This window comes from Talaromyces proteolyticus (assembly GCF_021365285.1).
Source record: "Talaromyces proteolyticus strain PMI_201 chromosome Unknown BGW36scaffold_3, whole genome shotgun sequence".
In the NCBI taxonomy this organism is placed as follows: domain Eukaryota; kingdom Fungi; phylum Ascomycota; class Eurotiomycetes; order Eurotiales; family Trichocomaceae; genus Talaromyces; species Talaromyces proteolyticus.
Genome location: NW_025764279.1, coordinates 1203434 through 1220173, shown reverse-complemented (window position 1 = coordinate 1220173; position 16740 = coordinate 1203434). Strand labels below are relative to the sequence as shown.

The 16740-nt window shown below is 49.7% G+C and overlaps 9 protein-coding genes across 9 annotated transcripts; 5 read left to right on the top strand and 4 right to left on the bottom strand.

Moving 5' to 3' along the window:
* Window positions 1-3: 3 nt before the first annotated feature.
* BGW36DRAFT_108636 (GMP synthase) lies at window positions 4-3043 on the bottom strand. Its single transcript, XM_046209216.1, has 20 exons — window positions 2863-3043; window positions 2765-2790; window positions 2598-2633; window positions 2514-2549; window positions 2373-2455; window positions 2277-2323; window positions 2149-2229; window positions 1964-2092; window positions 1626-1913; window positions 1389-1568; window positions 1241-1331; window positions 1166-1168; window positions 1057-1113; window positions 911-1003; window positions 775-859; window positions 671-725; window positions 458-611; window positions 301-391; window positions 209-232; window positions 4-157 (listed from the first exon to the last, which is right to left on the bottom strand). The coding sequence occupies exons 1-20, from the start codon at window positions 2908-2910 to the stop codon at window positions 136-138; spliced, it is 1629 nt and encodes a 542-aa protein (XP_046075316.1). The 5' UTR covers window positions 2911-3043; the 3' UTR covers window positions 4-135.
* A 233-nt stretch (window positions 3044-3276) lies between these two features.
* BGW36DRAFT_424234 (NAP family protein) lies at window positions 3277-4483 on the top strand (the record flags this gene model as incomplete). Its single annotated transcript, XM_046219938.1, has 3 exons — window positions 3277-3397; window positions 3446-4318; window positions 4371-4483. 3 exons carry the CDS (start codon window positions 3277-3279, stop codon window positions 4481-4483), a joined length of 1107 nt encoding a protein of 368 aa, XP_046075315.1.
* Window positions 4484-4561: 78 nt separating this feature from the next.
* On the bottom strand, window positions 4562-5605 carry BGW36DRAFT_108764 (t-SNARE). The gene is made up of 2 exons (XM_046209217.1): window positions 5419-5605; window positions 4562-5364 (listed from the first exon to the last, which is right to left on the bottom strand). Exons 1-2 carry the CDS (start codon window positions 5448-5450, stop codon window positions 4764-4766), a joined length of 633 nt encoding a protein of 210 aa, XP_046075314.1. The 5' UTR covers window positions 5451-5605; the 3' UTR covers window positions 4562-4763.
* A 30-nt stretch (window positions 5606-5635) lies between these two features.
* Window positions 5636-6037, top strand: BGW36DRAFT_424232 (uncharacterized protein; the record flags this gene model as incomplete). Its single annotated transcript, XM_046219937.1, has 1 exon — window positions 5636-6037. The coding sequence occupies one exon, from the start codon at window positions 5636-5638 to the stop codon at window positions 6035-6037; it is 402 nt and encodes a 133-aa protein (XP_046075313.1).
* Window positions 6038-7126: 1089 nt separating this feature from the next.
* On the bottom strand, window positions 7127-8608 carry BGW36DRAFT_108622 (uncharacterized protein). Its single transcript, XM_046209215.1, has one exon. It carries the CDS (start codon window positions 8268-8270, stop codon window positions 7164-7166), a length of 1107 nt encoding a protein of 368 aa, XP_046075312.1. The 5' UTR covers window positions 8271-8608; the 3' UTR covers window positions 7127-7163.
* On the top strand, window positions 8470-11434 carry BGW36DRAFT_424230 (methyltransferase domain-containing protein; the record flags this gene model as incomplete). The annotated part of the gene is made up of 2 exons (XM_046219936.1): window positions 8470-8479; window positions 9489-11434. The coding sequence occupies 2 exons, from the start codon at window positions 8470-8472 to the stop codon at window positions 11432-11434; spliced, it is 1956 nt and encodes a 651-aa protein (XP_046075311.1).
* Window positions 11435-11555: 121 nt separating this feature from the next.
* Window positions 11556-12767, bottom strand: BGW36DRAFT_108571 (uncharacterized protein). Its single transcript, XM_046209214.1, has 6 exons — window positions 12619-12767; window positions 12167-12570; window positions 12035-12114; window positions 11958-11988; window positions 11778-11905; window positions 11556-11606 (listed from the first exon to the last, which is right to left on the bottom strand). The coding sequence occupies exons 1-5, from the start codon at window positions 12712-12714 to the stop codon at window positions 11848-11850; spliced, it is 669 nt and encodes a 222-aa protein (XP_046075310.1). The 5' UTR covers window positions 12715-12767; the 3' UTR covers window positions 11556-11606; window positions 11778-11847.
* Window positions 12768-13093: 326 nt separating this feature from the next.
* Window positions 13094-15228, top strand: BGW36DRAFT_356077 (mediator of RNA polymerase II transcription subunit 1-domain-containing protein; the record flags this gene model as incomplete). Its single annotated transcript, XM_046213721.1, has 2 exons — window positions 13094-14671; window positions 14722-15228. The coding sequence occupies 2 exons, from the start codon at window positions 13094-13096 to the stop codon at window positions 15226-15228; spliced, it is 2085 nt and encodes a 694-aa protein (XP_046075309.1).
* Window positions 15229-15828: 600 nt separating this feature from the next.
* Window positions 15829-16357, top strand: BGW36DRAFT_108535 (uncharacterized protein). Its single transcript, XM_046209213.1, has 2 exons — window positions 15829-16030; window positions 16090-16357. The coding sequence occupies exons 1-2, from the start codon at window positions 15987-15989 to the stop codon at window positions 16289-16291; spliced, it is 246 nt and encodes an 81-aa protein (XP_046075308.1). The 5' UTR covers window positions 15829-15986; the 3' UTR covers window positions 16292-16357.
* The last annotated feature ends 383 nt before the right edge of the window (window positions 16358-16740 follow it).

The following is a 16740-nucleotide window of genomic DNA, read 5'->3' as shown; positions in this document are numbered from 1 at the left end:
CAATTTTATATTCTGTGAGAAGTGCTGACGGGTTATATAGTGACGAGAAAGGTAAACATTAACTTCATTAGCATACTCTATCTATATCACCTAGTTAACACGTATAACGGCCATGCTCATTCAGAGCGGATACATTCACTCCAACTCGATGGTTCCACTGCAAAAGTTAGAGACACAGAATAGTGTAGAATAGTTAGGATGTACTCACGGCGGTTTCGAGGTCGAATCATACCTATCATTCAGTCAGCAATGGCCTACAGCACATATGTACTCAACCACAGAATTTAACTTGAGACTTACACAACTCTGCTAACGCCCTGGATCTCATTCACAATCCGACTGGTAATCCTCTTCAGTAGCGCCCAGTCAAACTCATACGCCTCGGCGGTCACTATTAGCACGGTTAGAAGACCTTATAATATTATAATATTTGTGAGTGAATGTGATTGATGCTTACTGAAATCACTAGTTCGCACCGCCCGCAGTATCACGATATACCCGTACTCCCGCTTATCGCCCATCACGCCCACAGAGCGTGACGAGTCGAGGCCCGCGTAGGCTTGGGACATGTCGTTGTATATGCCGGCTTCGCGGATCATGCTGATGTAGATCTGGGGATGTCATGTCAATGATATTCGGAGATGAGTTGAATTTAGTAGCAGGGGCTTACATCGTCGGCTCGGCGCGCGATATCCACGCGCTCGGCAGTTACTTCGCCGAGGATTCTGGAGTTGTTAGCTAAGTAGTATGTAGTATAGGTTTTTGGAGATGTACCTGATTGCGAGACCAGGGCCTGGGAAGGGGTGGCGCATGACCAGGTCCTCGTGGATACCCAGTTGTCGGCCCATCTCACGGACCTCTGTGTATGAATTAGTAGTGTTGCAGGAATTGGATTGGGCGAAAGGAGTACCGTCTTTGAAGAGCTCGCGTAATGGCTCGATGAGCTTTAGGCCTTGACCGTCTATCATCCGCTGTGGCAGACCGCCGACATTGTGATGACTTTCTGTGCTGAGTTAGCAGATATTCATAGCCGCCATTGTCGTTGAGGACACATACTGATAGTTGCTGATGGCCCCTTGAAGGAAAGAGACTCAATAACGTCCGGGTACAGTGCTGTAGCGCGGTTAGCATGTCGAACGGGCCGGGAGACACTCTTAATACGTACTTCCTAATATAACAAGTTAGTGATATCCTCAACGCTGATAAGCGGTAGAGTTGCTCTACTATTAGGAATACTCACCCTGCAAAAACCACTTGACCTTTCCAGGGCTAGGAGCATTCTCCTGAGCCTTTTCGATCTTGACAGCCTCCTCCTCGAATAGGTCGATGAACTGTGGCAGTGTTAATACTCATACCATAGGAACTGGGATAAGAACTGGGGTAGTTACACAGCCACCGATAAACTTGCGCTTCTGCTCTGGCTCCGTGACGCCAGCAAGACCATTGAGAAATCTCTCCGCCCCATCGACGATTTTGAGATTGATCCCGAGATGTTGCGCAAGCGTCTGCTTGACCTGCTGGCACTCATTCAGACGCATAACGCCGTTATCGACCAACACAGCGTGGAACTTATCCGACTAGTCAGCAAAATCTAAATCAACTATATTGACTTGATAATAACCCACCCGATCGGCGATGGCCTCCTGCATCAACTTCGCGGCAACAGTTGAATCCACTCCCCCCGAAACGGCCCCAATAACGTGGTCAGTTGGTCCAACGAGCCCCCGAATTCGAGATATTTCTTGCTCGATAAAGTTAGACATGGTCCAGTTCTGCTTCGCGCCGCAGATGCCGACGAAATTCCGGAGTAAGTCTTTTCCTCGAGGCGTGTGCTCGACTTCGGGGTGCCATTGGATTGCGAAGATGGGCTCGGTTTCGTGGGCAATGCCGGCGAAGGGGGAGTTTCGGGTGGTCTGTAAATGCTATATTAGTAATTATTTGCATCAATGGAAGGGTTTCGTACAGCAATGGTGCAGAAGCCAGAAGGAAGCTGGCTCAGTTTGTCGCCGTGCGACATGAAAACTTGCATGGTATCTCCAAGGCCTTCGAAGAGACGGTCGACGTGGCTGTTATGGCGTTGCGCCACGACTTCCTAGTTAAAGTCAATATCGATCTTTCTTAATATGAGGCGAAATAACGGATTCTCACAGCAAGGCCATATTCACGAGCAGTACCAGCGGTTACATTCTCTTTAGCGATCGTCCATGCAAGCTCTTGAAGTCCGTAGCACTAGAACAGTCAGTGCAGGTACACGAATGGTTCGGACCTTGACGTACTATTCCAAGAATAGGAATACCGAGTTTAAGGAACGCTGGGTCGCAATCTTCGATTGTCAGTACGGTACGGAATTTCAGCGGATTTGGGAGCCTTACGGGGAGCATTGTCCTCATAGACAGAGTATGGTCCGCCAGACAAAATGATGCCCTTTGGCTTCCAGCTCAAGTCCTTGAGTTTTCTAGTCATCAGTTAGTTATGTTTATCTTCTGCAGTTTGCGGTTTCTGAAGTGACGTACGTAGTACATGGCAGCATCTCAGAGTATACATTGAGACTGTCGAGAATTAGCGATCTGTGTTTGGTTGGGCTCGGTGATGCTCACTCGCGGAGACGCCTGGTGACCAGGTGGGTGTATTGACTGATATTCAGATTAGCAGCTGCTTTATATTAATTGAGTCGAGGTCGCAGGTATGTTATGTTCTCTTCAGTATCTTGGCGAGTAGATACTCCTGTGACTTTTGAAAGGAATGCATAGCTCTAGAAACTTACGAGCCAAAATCAAGTGTGAGGATAGTCTATACACTCTTGTTAGAATAATCTTTTCTTTTGAATAACGACTAGATTGCCATGTTGAGTGAGTGACTCACATCGAAGTTCTGATGCGGCGCTTCGGCCTGCTCGATCTGCGACGTCATGTTGTCTAGTGAGGGAGACAAGGAGACAAGATGAGAAAATGAAGTATCCTATTCTCGATAAAAGCGAATTGATAAGAAGGCACTCCGAATACCCTCCTATCTAACTATGTATTATCTATGAGAATAAATTTCTGGCACCCCACCAAGATACCGGCTCACCGCCCGCATAAAACCAGCAGAACGCTCACCGTCTTCAGACTAGCTCCAATTAGCTCGTTTTTTGTTAAATTTTTTTGTTTAGGGTCTGCACGTCGCTTACCGTGCATCATCCCTCAATTGCAGTATAAATACCCTGTGTGGCCCCATTCTCATCTCACTCTCATCTTACTATTCTCTGACTTCGCTTAATACAACAAAAAACGCATCATGTCTGCTGAAGAAGGTCGCGCTCTCGAGGATCTTATCTCGCTGCCCGCCATCCCCAAGGAGGCCGGTCGCAAGATTACGCAGATCGAGCAGGAATTCGTGCGTGCGGAAATCGAGCAATGTATGTTTATATCTAAAAACTGCGCGCGAAATTAACTGATAAGAAAAGTGCGCAAGCAAATCCCCATTCTCCGTCCCATCTACGCCAAGCGCAATGCCGTCATCGCCTCCAAGGACCTCCAAGAAGCCGATTTCTGGCCGCGCGTCTTTGCCAATGCACCCCAGGAAGTCGACGAGTACATTCTTGCTACCGACGCCGCTGTCATCGGGCAGTGTCTCAAGAACCTGACCGTCGAGCGTCTCGAGGTTGACGACAATGGCAATGGTGGAGACCCGCGCAGCGTGCGCTTTGTCTTTGACTTTGCGACCGGCGAGGAGAACCCGTATTTCACAAATGCCCAGCTCGTCAAGGATTTCTACTACCGCAAGAATGTCACCAAGAGCGCCAAGGGCAAGCGCCGCACTTGGGAGGGCTATGTCTCTGCCCCCGTCCGCATCAACTGGAAGGAAGACCAGGATCTGACCAAGGGCCTGCTTGATGCTACTTGCGACTTGTACGAGGCCGAGCAGAAGGACAAATCGGTCGACCGTGTCAAGCTCCCCGAGTACGGAAAACTCGCTAAGAAGCTTGAAGAAGTTGAGGCTGAGGCGCTCACTGGCGATGACGAGGAGGAGGCTGATGATGACAACCCTATCGCCGCTAGCAGCCCGGCTGGCGTGAGCTTCTTCGCCTGGTTCGGCTACCGCGGTGGCGAGGTTACCGCTGAGCAGTCTGCTGCTGCTGAAAAGGAAGAGCTTGAGCGATGGCAGAAGATTGAGCGGGGCGAAAAGGTTGATGATGAGGATGAAGAGGATGAGGATGAGGATGAGGATGACGACGAGGAGGAGGACTCTCTTGAGGCTGCAGAGGTCTTCCCAGACGGAGAAGACGTCGCCATTGCCTTGGCTGAGGATCTCTGGCCCAACGCTCTGAAATATTACGGTATGTACCTGTAGCACCGATCCATGGATCATAATTGACATGATATGTACAGTCCAATCGTACGAGGAAATCGACGATTTCGATGATGAGATGGATATTGAGGAGCTTGACGACGAAGAGGACGAGGACGAGGACCAGCCTCCATCCAAGAAGGCCCGCACTTAATACCCTCGCAGTGTCCAAACGATATTTCAATCTAATACTCTTGATTCCCGTTTTCCTTTGTTTTTGTCTTTTTGCTTGGATTTCTTTTGTATATTACCTCACAGCGCGATCACCAGGATCAACAGGAGGACCAGGACGAATATGAGGACTGCGATACAGCAGGATGAATATGTATCTTATACCACGATTAGTTTGCCTTCCACATATTTCACCAGTCGAACATCACTCATGAAAGTCCTGCACTCACCTTCATTCCTCTTAACAATCGTCCTAATCCTCTTCATCCCCCCGCCAACTTCCCACCCACCCTATCCGCAAGATTATCCACGTCTTCCAACAACACGCCCTGATCCTCCAGCTCCCTGCCCATCGTATCCGCCTGCAGTCGTAGATTCCCCACGGTCCGATACACGCCATCCAACTGCTCATTCTGTGCCTCCATCATTTCGACCTGCCGCTGCTGCTCGAACGCCGCGTAATAGTCATCACCCTCCCCGCCACCCCTTTCTGCGCCATCTGTATCAAACTCTGCCGGGTTGGGCAATACACTCGCGCCTGCGCCTGCACCTGTATCTGTACTCGGCTCTAGTGTTTTGCTGACCTCCCCCGCCATCGAGTCAACCTCCCTCCCAACATCCTCGACAAATTTCCGCCGTCGCTCGACCTCGTCGAGATCAAGGCCGTACCGGTACGGGTCTAATTCGACGGCGCGCACGGATTCGGTCAGGTCGGCTAGGTCGGCGCGCAGGTCGGAGAGAGTAGATTCGAGCTCGGAGCGGGATTGAAGGAGTTCGGGATTGTTGGAGGAGGTGGTGAGCGAGCGGATGCGGAGGTAAGAGGAGTAGAGGGGGCGCGTTGTTTGGAGTGTGTTAATGACTTCGCTGGTTGTTGTTAGAGCTGAAGCTGTAGCTGTAGCAGGTATGGATGACACTTACGTTTGGACTTGGAGGAAGGGGTCGTCGGACATGGTTGCTGTGGTGTAGAGGGTCTGGTCTATAAAATATTGGTGAATAGAGTCGTGGTGTGTGTGTATGGAGATGGGGTTGAGTTGTACTAGTGTATTGAAGGTTATGGGGTCGGTGGTGCTACGTTAACCTTTGTTTAATTTCACTAGCGTGTACACAGTTCAACGTCTTGAACTCGCTATCCAACATGTACCCTAAAGTGTCATTAGAAAGATTACCCATCGGAGTTCTTTGCACTATATTCCGGTCAGTTGGAACCAAACATCTACGCCAAACCCTTCTTGTTTGCAAATGGTGGTATAATCTCGCAGAGCCAATTGCATTCGAGGATCTTGGTCTACACGCTGACGCCCTCATCACAGCGTCCGAGGAAGCACATCAAAGATTTCAGAATAATGTGCGCCGCCTCTCCCTCGAATTACATGGCTTTAAAGATGAACTGGCTAAAAATAGCAAAATAATTTCAACAGATAAAGCAATAACGGCAAGACAGTGGAGTAAAACTCTGGCGGATAACCTGGACAAACTCGGTGCTTTGTCGCGACACTCGGCTCGGTTGAAATCCTTTGCATTTATGGCTTCGGAGTGAATTCGACCCTGATGAACCACCAGGCCTACGGCACTATTACCTTTCACTCTGGTCACCGATAACATTAATAAATACCCTTAGAACCTCCAATCTCTCACGGCTCGTCATTGATACCTGTAGTTCTGAGGTACATGGCCATATATCCCCTAGTATAGCACTCAATATACCCTCTCTTAACTACATACGCTTGCGGATGCGAAGTATTTGTCCCGAGATTTTGAATATCTCAACTCGATCAGAGGAATTCCTCCTCTACTATCGATATCAAGAGCATAGTTATCAATCTCAATCGTAAAGAAGCCGACCGCTGCTCTGCAGGGTATAGTCACCACCGTACGAGGCCTATACGAGGTTGGTTTCTATATAATGACATGGTAGCAGCAGCCACCAACGTGGCAATGCAATACCCAACACTCAAAGTTTTACGAATATTGTGCCACAAACATCTGTCAATGGAGATGATTTCTAGGGATTGCATCTCCGGGTCAAAGATGTTCTGCTGATGGCGGCGACTGGGAGATTTCCAGCCAGGGATTTTCATCGACGGACAGCGATGGCAACGATAATTGATCTCGATGGTTTCTTGCAACTGTTTCTGGGGTTTTCGGCGCTAACTACTACTCGGATGAAACCGGCCCATTTTGGTGTCTGACTGGGCATAAGTGGGCATCGATTCAAAACACAGCTAGGCGTCATGCATGAACCAGATACGAAACGAAATGTCGAATCAAAATTATAATTAATCATGTGTATTCCGTATTTTGATAGTATTTATTACTCAAAGAGTGATATATCACCTTGGTGAGATAGATAGTTCCAAAAATTCCATAGGGAAAGTCCCACTTAGATTCAGGTATCTATTGTCATGGGTAAGTGAATCCATACTGCACTATTTAGTGTTCATCTACCAATGTACTGCAGTGTTTATAAAGCAGACGACAATGAAAAATCAAGCGAACGCTAATCTATATGCCAGCATCATGCTCGCGAAACGCCAAACCATGCCAAGCAACCAAAATACCGAGTATCGCAGAAGTGGTATCATTTGTAAATCAAAGGGGGACAAAATGAATGGTGCAATAGCCATGTGCGTATGTATGTTGTGAAGAAAGGAAGGAGGAAAATGCTATATGTCGAATAATAATTCGCCTTCTCCTCGCATCTGTCGAACCCATTCCTTGCCTAGGTTGTACGCGTGCAACCCGAAGAAATCATTGAGAATGGTTTCGGTGCTGGAGCTTCGCAGCCATGCCTCGCACTGTTTGCAATCGACAGACGAGTCGCCGCGGCGTGCATCCCAGTATTCTTTCAGAACTTCGGAATATGTGCACACGGGGCTATCCCGATCCTTGTCTTTGCGGGCCCGTTCCTCGATACTGCAGCATTTGGCGTCTGGTAATTCAAGGAAAATGCGAGAGAGGGAGTGAGCGTTTTGTCGCAGAATAAACCAGTTTGTCACGTCGAGGTCTTCGTTCACGCTGCTCGCGCTCCGGTCGTCATCCGGGCTGTGGGCGAATATTATAGTCTCCAAGAACTGCCGTAGCATCTGTAGAGCGATGTGGAAATCCACGCGGCGCTCCAAGTCCAGCTTCTGCCGGAATTTCCACCGTTGCTTGCCCACCTCCCGTTGCTGTGACTTACGGAGCAGGACAACGTAGATATGTGACATGTGTCGAGGGAACCACCAACTCCGACTCGACCGCGATCGATCAAACTGTAGCCGCGATAGACAGCTGAATAATAAAACGCGGTAGATGCTGAACGCCAGCGTGTATGGCTGGACTTGGGTGTATTCTATGTTTCGTGCAATGTCAGACATATGAAACATGACATAGAGCCCCTTTTCCACCCTCTGTCGAAACATTTCGGCCTCGGCATCCATCTCGCCTGAGCCCTTGATCGCCCACCACGCTCCCCATCCAGAGCGCGCAACGCGGGATGCCAGCTTCCGAGCGGTCTCTCGACGATACATGAACTTCTGCAGGTTGATGAAACTCAAGGTCGCGCGCTGGCCCGTGGCCGGGTCCATGGTAAGAATACGATCTAACGGAGGGGTGATATCGTGATGCCGGAGGAAGGAGGTGCAGATGAGCATTTCGTGCGATTTGATGGTCTCGTAGGTGGCGCGGTTCAGCCGACACAGGGTCGGGATGGTCGAGGCATCGGCCATGCTGAGGATGAGGAAGAGCACATCAGGCACGCGGCCGAAGCAAAGGGGCTTGTCAATCGACATTGCTGGGTGCCGCTGGTCATGTCTTGTCGAATTTTATCGGGGCCTGTGTGAATCATCGGATGGCTTGGAGCTCGAAGCTGGCGAGCTGGCGCTGGGGGTGGGATAAGCAGCAGCAGCAGCAGTACAGCAACGCTGTCACCATCTTGTGGGGTCCGGATTGCTGCTGAGCAAGCCTGGGGCCATCGCCGGCAGTTTAAAGATGCCGCAAGGTGCGCCTAACGGCTAGACTGGGCGGTCTAGCGCAATGGAAGAATCCAAAGAACAGTGCTAGCAGTGTTCCGCGGGGCCGTGCGTTTTCTAGAAGGAGCAAATGGAGGAGTGGGCTGGCGGCTGCAGGATGCAACAGAGTCCGAGTCAGCCGACGTTTCTCTAACAGTGCCTTGTGCCGCTGATAGCAATATCGGCTATAATCTAACAATCAGATCAATAATATGTAATATAAGGCGATGCTGCTGTGCGACGCTTGGTGGTGCTTGATCGTGGATGTGGTGTGGTGGATGGGCGATGGGTGTGGGTGGATGTGGATGTGAGTAAGCATGAATCCAGCCGAGGTGCCATTTATGCTGCCAAGCCTTGCCCGTCACACCAACCAAACCAGACCTATCACCTCGCTAACAGAGAAGTGCTGTCATATTCGACGATAAGCAGCCTGCCGCCTGACCGCTTCTCTATCTGATTACTCGCTGAACACAATCATGGAAAACAGCCAGACTCTGTATTGAGCGGCACTAGTGGCCGCTGCATATGTACAGCTGGGCCTGGGCCTGTGCTAGTGTTTGTCTGCGTGCAATGGCGCGGCGCGTCCATGTCTTGTGTGAATCTTATCATATCGAACTATAGCACGCCCCCGTAGGACGCTATAGATCGCGTCTTACTGCCTAGGCATGCATCGTCGCTGCCTAATAATATCATCGTCATGATCATCATGATTATCATGTCAACATGCTATCAATCACACGGTGTCTTATAGTAAGATCCCATTCTTTTATACCTCCCTACATGCGAGCATCCAGTCTGAAGCGTAGACAGTAAGGCAGCAAGGCAGCAAGGCAGCGGGTTCGGAGTAATGAATGCCTGACGCTAAGCCTCACGCTTGGCAACCTTAAAAGCGAATTTTGTAAATTGATTTGATTTAATTGAAACCCGGCCATGTTTCAAACTGATAATGTCTTTTCCCCTTTCCTTTCCAATCACATGGCTTGAATATTGACTGGTAAGCTGTGTATGTGTATGGTATGGCCCCGTCGATACCCCTCCCCCTCGCCGACGAGTGGGAGGACGTCGATAGCTATCTGGACGCGCTACTCTCCTTCACGACGTCAACGCCCTTGTTCCTGAACCTGTGCGGAGGCGTGCACATTCTTGATTTCCTAACCAGCGACCCTGATCTTTACACCACGTTACTGCCAGAAGACTGGCGGCAGTTCTTCGCCTGCCACGAGCTATACGATATCCTAGACTTGCTGTTGACCGACGACGTCTCTCATTTTAATCACAACAATAGCGGCCAGAAAAATGAGCATGACCAGGATTCAACGTGGCAAAACGGGCCTGTGCCTCCTCCCTCCCTGATAGAATATATCCGCAACATTCGTCGGTTGTGTCTCAAGAGAGATTTTACGCCTACGCCTACGTCTACTGAAAATGGCGGCGCCAGTAGTGGGAGTACGATTCCGCTCCGTTTGGCGGTTGGCATGAAGCCAAAGAAACTGCATGAAGTGGAGCATTTCTCTAGCTATGTCGATTCGTTCGCTACCAGTGTCTCGGAAACAAGACAGGAGCCGGTCACGCATATAGTAGATTTTGGCTCTGGGCAGAATTACCTGGGACGGACGCTGGCTAGTTCGTATAACCGACATATCATTGCGATTGAACGCAAGCATGATTTTATAAAAGGCGCCCAGGGCATGGATATCCATGCAAAATTGGCGCAGAAGAAGGTTAACATGGCTAAAAAGGGTCAACGAAGCATAGAAAGGTCATCAAAGCATAGAGGTGCGAAACGCGAAGAAAGGAAGGAGAATGGAAGTGCTAGTGTGTCGGAACAAGTCTGTGAGACATGTCCCCCGCAAGTAGAGCAGCTGCAGCAGCAGCAAGACGACGACATCACCTTCAAAATCTTCAGCGAACTGGACATCAGTGCCGATGACCTAGCAACCTTTGTCCCGAGCACAAGCCAAAAGCCCAAGGCAGAAGAGATCGCAACACCCCGAGGATCAATGGACTATATCGAGCACGAGATCAAAGACGGTTATCTAGAGCCCATCATCCAACACGTCGTCAACCCGATCAAACAAACAACCAACAGCCACCACCCAAGCGACGCCCGCGTTCTCGTCGTCTCGCTACACTCCTGCGGCAACCTCCTCCACCACGGCGTCCGCTCCCTCATCCAGAACCCCTCCGTCGTCGCCATCGCCATGGTGGGATGCTGCTACAACCTCCTCACTGAACGCCTCGGCCCAGCGACCTACAAGCTCCCCATCCTGCGGCACATGCACCAACGTCTCAGCGTCGGCGCAAACGAGTACGATCCGCACGGCTTCCCGATGTCGACCCTCTTCACTCAATACCCGTATCCAGGCGGTACGGGCATAAAATTAAACATCACGGCACGCATGATGGCGTGTCAGGCGCCGTATAACTGGACTCGAGAGGAGAGCCAAAACTTCTTCACGCGGCACTACTATCGCGCCCTACTACAGCGGATCTTCGTTGATAAGGGGGTGGTGACGAAGCCAAAACTCGCAAATCTCAACGCACTAACACGAGAGAATAGCGACGACCATGAAACGCCCCTTGTGATCGGCGCGCTGAAGAAAACAGTCTACCATTCCTTCCCGTCATATGCAAAAGCCGCGATGGCCAAGCTATCAAAGACGGCGGCACACAAGCCGAAAATGACGAGATTGATGGATGATATCAGCACGGAGGAATTGGAGAAGTATGTGGCAGAGTACAGCTACGCGAAGAAGAATCTGAGTTTGGTCTGGACCCTGATGGCATTTAGTGCCGGAGTGGTTGAGGCGATGATTGTGATTGATCGATGGCAGTTTCTCAGAGAGCATATGGCGTCGGGGCTAGTTAGGGAGTGTTGGGTGGAGCCGGTGTTTGATTATGCGCAGAGTCCGAGGAATTTGGTGGTTATTGGGATTAAAAATTGATAGATATAGATATTTGCATGATGTACATAAGATAGGATAGAACATGATACCCAAAATTTAGACCCGAGGACGCCGCATATGAAGGGTTGACATTGTTGCATATGTTATACAAGTGCGAGGCAAAGACTAAGCAATGAAGCGTTCAGCTTTATCGCCTTCGCAGTTCGTCAATCTAACACTCGTTAGCTCGGACTAACCTCGTAGGTGATGTAAACGAAGTGAATGGATAATATCAGGTACGTTGGATAACGCTTGTAACATCAATCACGCGTTGCGTGTCTGAGTGAGCTGGGTAACGGTGTTGTCATCATGTAATAGGATTTAAAGAGAAAAAAGAACGTACCGTAAAGTTCGTTAATTAGTCTCAGCCGGACTATCCCGCTTGCAAAATTGTAAAAACGGCTTCGATCTGACTATTCCTCACGAAGCCTCTGGACAAGTTTGTCTCTTAGAAAAGGGCTTAATCCTAGGCTGTTCCTCGTTAGCTGAACTGCCCCAATTTCTGAGACAAGACTATACTCACATCCCATCCCTTGTCACGAGTCGATAAGTCCCTATTACTGTCAACACAATCCTCTCCTGGTCGCACATCCCACTCACCACTTGATTGATAATTCCCATTCTTCCCCACAAACTCGCCATTTCCATCAACCTCCACACTCCCAAAGATATCCTCCGGCCTACGCTCTGTCAGCAATATATCCCCTTCACCGCTCTTGCAACCAAACTAACCACGCGATCCGGCCATACTCGGGTGGTCTCCGGCCATCAGACACATGAATCCACCCTCCCCTTCCCCCTGACCCAGCACCACCCTGCCCACTCGCACCGCCAGCGGAATCGCCACCAAGTCGCTTTTGATTGCGGCCAGCCGCGAAGAATAGGCCACCAGAACCCAGATTGGCGCCAGACGTAGACGCCATCACTTGAGCCTGTGACTTGACTTCGGGATCTTCCGTGGCATGTTTCGAGACCACGTCTTGGAGTATCTCGAGGAATTTGGTGTTCTCTGAGAACGAGTCGGGGGTAGGGGGGAGTTTGGATGTAGAACCGATAGCTAGGTCTGTTTTCGGGGGTTCGGAAGGTAGTAGAGATAGAATGTGATGGCCGGGCCGTGTACTATCAGGGAATGTATACTGGCCAAGTCAGCATTGAGCTGGTAGATGGGATGGCTTGCTGCATACAATATGGGGGTGGCCTTGCAGGGTGGACACAGATCGAGTGCTGCTCCATTTTCTAATAACCCGAGCTCGATTAATCCCGTTCATCAGTGTGGCCATATTGATAGATGGTGTGCTGGTAACTCAATGGCAAGCTGTCAGCTCCATTTCAGCAGAATATTTGTGATGGAGGAAAAAAACTTGGTGCTTGTGCCGGGACCACGACAGAAGTAGCTAGCATGCAAACAGAACAAACACCAAGCTCCTCCACGCTCCTTCCATGCGGAGTCAGGTGGGATTGACGAACTAATTATCAGGTTCAGTTTCTGGCGAATAAACATTTTCTGCATTTACTTCTCTATTCTGCCTATAGTTTGTTACTGGGGTAATCTCGTTATGTCGACTTCAATTCTTCCTCGTCTCTTCTAAATCACAGCATAGCTTGTGAGGCCTCTGCGCAAGCTCTATCAACCTCTCTCCTCGCTCAATCACCTGCAAAATGGCTACTCCCTCATCCAGACAGAACCCCGGCGCAACTCCCACGCATCTAACTTCGTCGCCGCATCCATCAGCGGTTTCCATGGGCCGCGGTCTGTCGCACAAATCCCCCTCCATCAAAACTCCGTCAGTGTCAGGTCCTGGTCATGGCCACCAACTCAGTGCCTCCTCATATCAGGGCGCCACCCCAATAGCCGCAACCGCGGGCCTAGAAGACCCTTTTTCATTCAGCTCGCCTTCAGCTTTGCTTGCGTTGGGCAGTTTCACGGGAATGAGCCCGGCGTTGAATGTGCAGGAGGGTCTGGTTGGTTCTGGTATGAATGATAATGACATCCAAGCGCTGGCGTTGGGCCTAGCCGGCGCGCGCAACCATGAGGAAGAGCGGAGAAAAAATATCGAGGAGGTTGCGCAGCTACTACGGGAGAGGGTGTCTGGTAGAGGCGTGAGTCGAGAGGCTGTGGAGCGATTAAGCCAGCTTGAAGGATTTGAATCGATATGGCAGGAGAATAGTATTAATATCGCGGGAAATTCAGTGGATCTTGAGATTGACTTTTATCCCGGTGAAGACAATGTTAAGGATGTCAACTTGAGTTATGCTTCGTTCGAAGCGGAAGGAGAAGGCGAGAGGCGAGAGGAGGCTACGGCAGTCTTGAAGGCTGATTTGATACAGACACCAGAAGATCGTGAGAACGGGATCTGGAAGCCGCTGAAAGGGTTTCATGGGAATCTCGCGCGACTGGCAAAGCTGGACAAGCTTAGTCAAGAGGTCAATTGCTTTGAGGCGGTGGAGGGTATTTTTGAAAGTCTACAAAAGATATGGGAGGCAGAGGGGAAACGGGACCTCTATCGTGATAACTACGAGCATTTATGCCGGGGTTCGATTGGCCGGCCCAGTTTGCATAGGGGTGGCAGGGTCGGGATGGGTGTTGAGTACTGGATTGAAAAGCATCGAGTACTACATGCGAAACGAACGAAGGCATCTCCGGACTCGATGGCGGTTGACGGCCGAGATGAATGTAGAGAGAATTCGAAAACTAGAAGCGTTACAATTGAATGTGAAGCTGGATACCCTTCGTTACGGATTTCAAAAGAATGGGTTGGTGATGAAGCATTGACGGTCGACACATCGTCGAATGAATCTTCTAATTCTGAAACAACACTGATAAATTGGATGGAGCCTCCACCTACTCTGCATTCATCGGCAAATGGACTTGACGCTGGTATGGCCGGAGAAGATACACCTAATCGGCGGTTTGTCGCTAAACTGGAGCCTCCTGTTCACGTTCCGATTTTGACAGCCAACGATATTTATCGCCTTCTTGGACTCCAGGTTCCTCAGGAGTATCGGACGACGACATATGATGGGTTACTTGTTGGGGGAATAAATGGAAATTCCACGTCTTCAGACTCGTTGGGGTCGCCTCAAAGACGCAAGACGACTGTTTTATCTTTCAATGCCGATAAGACGCCTGTTCAACATCCTCACAGCTACTCCTTTCAAGCTTTTGAAGCAGCTCCAGGAAGAACGATACGCGAATTTCCATTTGCGCACCCACGACAGCTGGCTGCTATTTTTCCAGTGAGACTTTGTTTCTGTTAGTGTATTTTACAACTTACTTACAGTTGCAGATACTTCGCCAATATGGGCTGCTCGAAACATTGATCCAACGGCTCTTCCCGGCAGCTAAGGAAAATGATCAGACAAAATTGTCCAATGGGAAAGAACCGAGCGCCAGCAACCATATCACAGTACTTAGCAACGACGATCCAGATGAGAAACTACTTGACCGTCTCCTTGCGTCGAGTGGAGATAGCACGGTGTCAGAAGACGATGCTCAGGATGTCAAAGTAGACATGACGCTACGCACTCAAGTAGCCCAGCCGCCGTTAATCATGCTACTCATCACGATTCCCAAGGCTCGACTGACCCGTTCCCAAACAGGGGCGCGCAAAGTATCGATTAATTTTGAGATCCGATTGAACGGTCGTATTCATGTGACTGATGTATCTGGCCTGGGTGGAGATAACACACCACAGCGCTCAAAGGCGCAGCAGAGACTCAGCGGCGTATTAGAGACAGCGGAAGACCTGGGAGTGCTGGTCGAGTACGTGGTGGGCCTGGCAGCACAGCACTAGACGATCGATACGTACAGTACCTCTACATTTCAGTGTACATTATTGGTCCCAGTTCGACGTGCCTGCAGAGACAGCTGACGTGATCGGCAGCCCAGTCGAAGACTAATCAGACGTCCGTTATCTCCAGGTATTTGCTATCAGGCGGATCTGGGGTAGCACCTGCTAGTAGCTCCCAGTGGCACTGCATGACGGTTCCGGATCGTCAGGGGAGCTCTCTCATACCTTATCATAGCTATGATGTGATGCTGTTCCACATCTTGCAGCTGTCAAATGTATGATATCAATTTGACTAACCCATTGGACGAAGGCAGGTTCGTCACCGTTCAAGTCAAAGTAAAGGTCAAAACCAAGAACCACCACTGTACTATGGACAGTCTTATCTATCATATTCTATGTAATTACTGCCACAAGATTAAGGAAGGGTACCGACGATGTACAGAATCTTGTACTGTATTCACGTATTGAGGGATTTTCATCTCAGCTGCGCGATATAATTATGACGATCAACCCCCAATATTCCCACACTCCTCTCACCCTCGCTGTGCATTGCTTTTTCTGCGCATCACTTCACATGTCATATATCATATTTCATATTCAATAAAATAATAAATTTGACTAGATCCGCCTGCATCGGCACGACAGTCCACGACAGTCACGGCGATGTGTCATTGCCCAGCACCAGCCAATCGCTGCATCCTGATAAGATGCTGCGCTAGCAGATCGCCCGATTCTTAACGCGCGCGCTAGCCTCCCCACACATGAACATGCATACATCCATACAATATAATTATCATTTATATTTATAATAATAATCCAGTCGTCAGTAGGTACACCTACCGCCACACTTGTTGTTACACTCACTATGTGTATTATACTGCTGCTTCCGGCGGCGAACTCCGCCACAGCGCTTGTGACACCCCAGTCTTTCTTTCCATTTCAGTCTCGAGTCCAAGCCTCGACGCATCGGGCTAGCTCGGGCTGCAGTGGGGCCGCTCGGCAGCCAATCGCGGCAGGCGTGCATCACCTACATATATCCAATACGGAGCATCCGTATCCTGCATGAACATTTCTTCGGTAACGACGTCGGCGACTGGAATGTCGATACATTCCTGACTCCTCTGTATTGGATATGAGTGTGGTCGTGATCGATGTAATAATAATATCTAGTTCGATATGTGTAAATATTGGGGTTGTCTCACACAGCCTCGACTGATTTAGTAAAGTACTGCCTTGCTAGTAGAGGCTCAGCGGCGTCGGGACTGTCCCGGTCGTGCCCGATTTGCCACCACCTTGGCTTCGACAATGAAGTCATGTACATGTACAACCTGTTAGGAGTTACACACACGCATGCGACAGGATCAGCAATCTTAGGTGCGCTACGAGGGTAGTGTAAGCGTGGGTGTAGAGGTCGGCACGCGACAGCGACGGTGTCATTCATATTGATATCTAGTTTACAGTATATCATAGTAACATTGAATACATTAATCCCAAGGTACGGAGTACATATGGATG